This window comes from Corylus avellana, chromosome ca6 (assembly GCF_901000735.1).
Source record: "Corylus avellana chromosome ca6, CavTom2PMs-1.0".
In the NCBI taxonomy this organism is placed as follows: Eukaryota; Viridiplantae; Streptophyta; class Magnoliopsida; order Fagales; family Betulaceae; genus Corylus; species Corylus avellana.
In genome coordinates this window covers 1,399,478-1,403,744 of record NC_081546.1, presented here as the reverse complement: position 1 = coordinate 1,403,744, position 4,267 = coordinate 1,399,478, and the positions used below count along the sequence as shown (strand labels likewise).

At 37.4% G+C, this 4,267-nt stretch overlaps 1 protein-coding gene across 1 annotated transcript; it reads right to left on the bottom strand.

The window, feature by feature from the left end:
• Window positions 1–464: 464 nt before the first annotated feature.
• On the bottom strand, window positions 465–2,660 carry LOC132184047 (patatin-like protein 2). The gene is made up of 7 exons (XM_059597526.1): window positions 2,529–2,660; window positions 2,136–2,317; window positions 1,805–1,991; window positions 1,522–1,683; window positions 1,093–1,395; window positions 794–972; window positions 465–686 (listed from the first exon to the last, which is right to left on the bottom strand). The coding sequence occupies exons 1-7, from the start codon at window positions 2,658–2,660 to the stop codon at window positions 626–628; spliced, it is 1,206 nt and encodes a 401-aa protein (XP_059453509.1). The 3' UTR covers window positions 465–625.
• Window positions 2,661–4,267: the final 1,607 nt, after the last annotated feature.

Genomic DNA, 4,267 nt, shown 5'->3' with positions numbered 1-4,267 from the left:
GAGGTTTGAGTTATGGTTTTCATCATGGCGTCGGATCAGCTGCTTTAAGACAAACGTTGATCGCACGATTGTAATGGAAAACAATCAGGTTTGGCGTTAATATGTAACATTTCACCCCATTGACATATAATATTGTTTGTTTTTTGCTTACCCAAACCAGACTTCCCAAGAAGTTACCCGTTCGAATATTACTCTCGTATAGGCTCGCTTAACTGCGGAGTTCTAATGGGATTATAATTATCACGGCTTTAAAATGCATTATTATCATGAAGGGTGTAAGTATATATATAAGCACCTACATCTTCATCTCCATACCCATACTCAAGCGACGTGGGACGCCATACAATCACCTCCTCTTGGAATACAAATGTACTCACTTCAAAATAACTTAGAAGAAGTACTTTGTTTATTCATCAATCCCTCTATTGGAGTACAAATGTACTTAAATAGATTCACTTAATTACTACCCATTTATCGAATTACCAAACGTTAACCCATTTATTGAAATATCAAACATATTCTCGACTCTTGAAAATTAAAACTCCATTAATTAGTAGGACTTAAATACTAATATTTCGTCTCTGCCCTTGCGCGCATCAGATTAATATATGTTGTACTTCACAGCTCATTTCTGCAGGAACGAGGTTTCCCGACGGCGCTTTTCTTGCGAGAGTAGCTTTGCAAACCTGCATTATTTAGAAAAGGCTATCATTATTATTGAAAGAGATTTCTCGTTTTAAAACGAAAATTGATAGAGAATATTGACATGAGCTAGGTAGGAAATTTAAGGTACCTTGTGATAGCCTGCTCATTAGTCTCATGATCATGTTTCGAAGGCTCAAAATTACCCGTGTCTAAATTCACTCTTGAAACAGGTTTCTTTAATAATACTTGTGCAACTTTTGCAAGATTTTCCAAATTCTCCTTGGTAGAAATATCAACAGAAGACACTTCCCCTTTCAATGTATCATCCTGCAATTTCTCATGCATTCCAATGATATGAAGTTAATTAATTGTCTCACTTTTTAAGACATCATTTTTAACTTCACTGAAATTCCCAACTGAATAGAACTTTTGGACATGGAAGATTACCTGGATTCGGAGGTAGTTTTTTTCAGAGTTAAGAGCTTTACAAACCACAGAAATGTGGAAGTCTACCATATCAGCACTTGCTTGGGTGAACGCATCCACCAATGGGGTAGAATGTTCACTAGTTAACCACCCGAATATACCCCACCGAGCTGCTTCCATGGCACTGTATTTCCCTTCAACTTTTGTCGAGCCTGTGCCCAATGACAGAACAAGAAATCGACCATAATCTGCTGACTTTATGGAACGGAAATCAGGACTCCCATGGTTGATCTCTTTTGTCACTTCACCAATCGCAACTAAAGTCTATATATAGCATGGATCATATATATATACGAGAATTAGATAAGGGAAATTATTAATCAGAAACCTTTAATTAAATTAATGATTTTGAAGGTTATGTTCATATATATATATATCAAACCCATTTACCGGATTATTAGCAGCTACACCACCATCAATAAGATGGAAGTTTCTCACTTTTCCAGCGGAGTCCTTGGTATCAAAATAATGTGCAGGGAAATATGTTGGGGCAGCTGAAGTTCCGATGCATATATCTGAAAGCAAGGCATTGAGGTGCGGGTGCTTCTTTACCTAATCAAACCATCAATACAAAAACATATATATGTGGTTACTTAATTCCTTTTGTTTTATGTGACATAATTAGACTGCATGCAGGACTTATTTATTAAAGAACTTGGATTAATTTCAAAACCTGATAGCTGGAAAAAACAGTCGGCTGAAGTTGCTTGATGTCGAAAGTTGGGATTACAACTTTGGTAAGTGTCTGGTGTAATCTCGTGCTCCCTAGTTTTTCCTTCAGAAGGCTATGAAGATACTTTCCATCATATTTTGGCCCATATATGCTTTTGATCATTTTTGCAGCAACAGCAAATGGACAACTGTTGTACGTTTAAGCAGATTGGGCTAATTATGTTAATTAAATATAGAATAAAGACATATATAGTACTAGTGCATATATATGGTACGATATATATATGTTACTAGCTAGCATGTTGAAAAAGTTATATATTCAGGCTTTTTACCCTTTTTGAGGAAATATTTTAGGGCCATTTTCAAAATAGAAGGCCTTGATGTCTTTTGCAGCATACAAGGGACGACTGTTTTCATTAGGTGCAGTTATCATGGTAGTTATGAGACCCCCAGTGCTCGTCCCTGCGATCACATCGAAATAGTCTGCAATTCTAGCTTCCTCACCATCAAGTTTCTGCACCACAGACAAACAATTAATACTCTAAAAACCATATTTTAGGTTAAAACAAAAATCAGAATGCATGGTATACCAATGATTAACTCTACTTTATGCTTTTAAATAAAATATTCAGATTGAAAACCAATAATATTGGCTATACAATATGTTCATATATGTGGATAGCATGTGCCATGCATTGATGGGTTTATATATAAATTAATATGACCTGTAACTCGGACTCAAGGAAGCCAAGTATGATTCCAGGAATAATCCCTCTTATTCCACCTCCGTCAATGCTAAGAACAGTAATCAGGTTCCCATGAGTTGGAGGCCGTAGGGCTGATTTATTTTTCTCCATAACTAATTAGTGGTGTGGAGATCGATGTGATTGTGGAATTAAAAAACAGAAAGGCAATCTATTTATATACACTCCTTGAAGCTTTCAAGCCCTGGTAATGCATCAACATTTTCATGAGATCAATGATGCCCAATATGACCCGTCACATAGTGGTTTCTTTGATACACTTGAATTGGGATGTTCATCATTGACAGGAACAACTAATTAAAGGGTTCCATTTCCAGTAGTGCTCTTGCTTTAGACCAAAAAAAAAAAAAAAAAAAAAGTGGCATCTAAGACACCATGTTAGAAATGGATCTTGGGCCTAACTCAACTCAAAAGCTAGCTCAAGAGTTGAGGTTTCCCCTCACCTTATAAATGGATAATCTCCTTAATACCGGCAATGTGGGACTTCCAACACGCCCCCTCACGTGTGGCGGGAGGACATCCAAGCTAACACGTGCGACAATGGGTGACGGTGGGCCACAGCCAATTAATTGGGTCAGGCTTTGATACCATGTTAGAAATTGATCTTGGGCCTAACTCAACTCAAAAGCTAGCTCAAGAGTTGAGGTTTCCCCTCACCTTATAAATGGATAATCTCCTTAATACCTAGGCAATGTGGGACTTCCAACACACCATATATGCAAGAATTGTAGTTGAGACTCCAGGAGAATTTCAGGTAAGCAGAATTAGGTGAAGTGCATGATAAAATGGCATTGTGGAATATTCATGATCCTAGAGAGTGGAGACTCCATGAATCGATCTTTGATCTTAGTAAAACCTTATCCAAACAAGCAACCTTCTTGAGTATCAGTCTCATTAATGTGTGGCTATGCGAACGCACGCTGAAGGGTAAATGTCCACATTTCACTTTCAGAAAATTAGTTACACAAGCATACACTCACAAAGGGATGATAGGTAAGCTCGCCCCACCCAAGTGGTGAAGTGGACAACACCAATGGGTTACAAAATATCACTACCCAAAGCAAACAAAGTATACAGGGCATAGAAATGCCCGGCCGGCCACCACTCTTAAGGAATCTGCCAAAGAGATATAGAGTAAGGAACTCACTACCACTCGCACCAAAAGATAAAGAGTTAATAAGATGAAATCAATCTTCTAAAAAAAAAAGGAAAGAAAGGCTGATTCTAATTCAAAATGACACTTTTTCCCTTTCCATTCATGACAAGGCATTTTTTTTTCAATATATTCATGACAAGGCGTTAAATAAGCACCAGGCAAGCTCGTTCCCAAAGTTGAAACTTCCTAACACAACTTTTCAAATACTAAAAATCATTTGCTTGGTCATGGAACATTACATTTTTCGTCTCCCATCAATAGTGGTGATTTAGTAGCTTCAAAACAATCCTTAGGTAAATAATAAGGCAAGAATTCGACTCTTGCATTAGAAATCTCCGTGCCTTAAAAAAACTAATAAAACTTGTTCCAAATCAAAAGGGAAGTGAAATTGAATTTGAAATAGGGACAGTTGTTTGATCCAACCGGAAATTGATCAAGCCCTTCGGTTTCGAGAATGGGCTGAACAGGTGGGATTGGGCCCATAGCTAGTCTTGACTCTTGAGGCCTTAAATCTAAATTTTAACTCCCAACTAAGTTATGGAAA

Coding starts and splice junctions, on each gene's coding strand:
- LOC132184047 (XM_059597526.1), bottom strand. CDS start 2,660: ATGGAGAAAAATAAATCAGCCCTACGGCCTCCAACTCATGGGAACCTG. Junction 1,684..1,804: donor CTGTTTTTTCCAGCTATCAG/GTTTTGAAATTA, acceptor TGGTTTGATTAG/GTAAAGAAGCACCCGCACCT. Junction 687..793: donor AATGAGCAGGCTATCACAAG/GTACCTTAAATT, acceptor TAAATAATGCAG/GTTTGCAAAGCTACTCTCGC.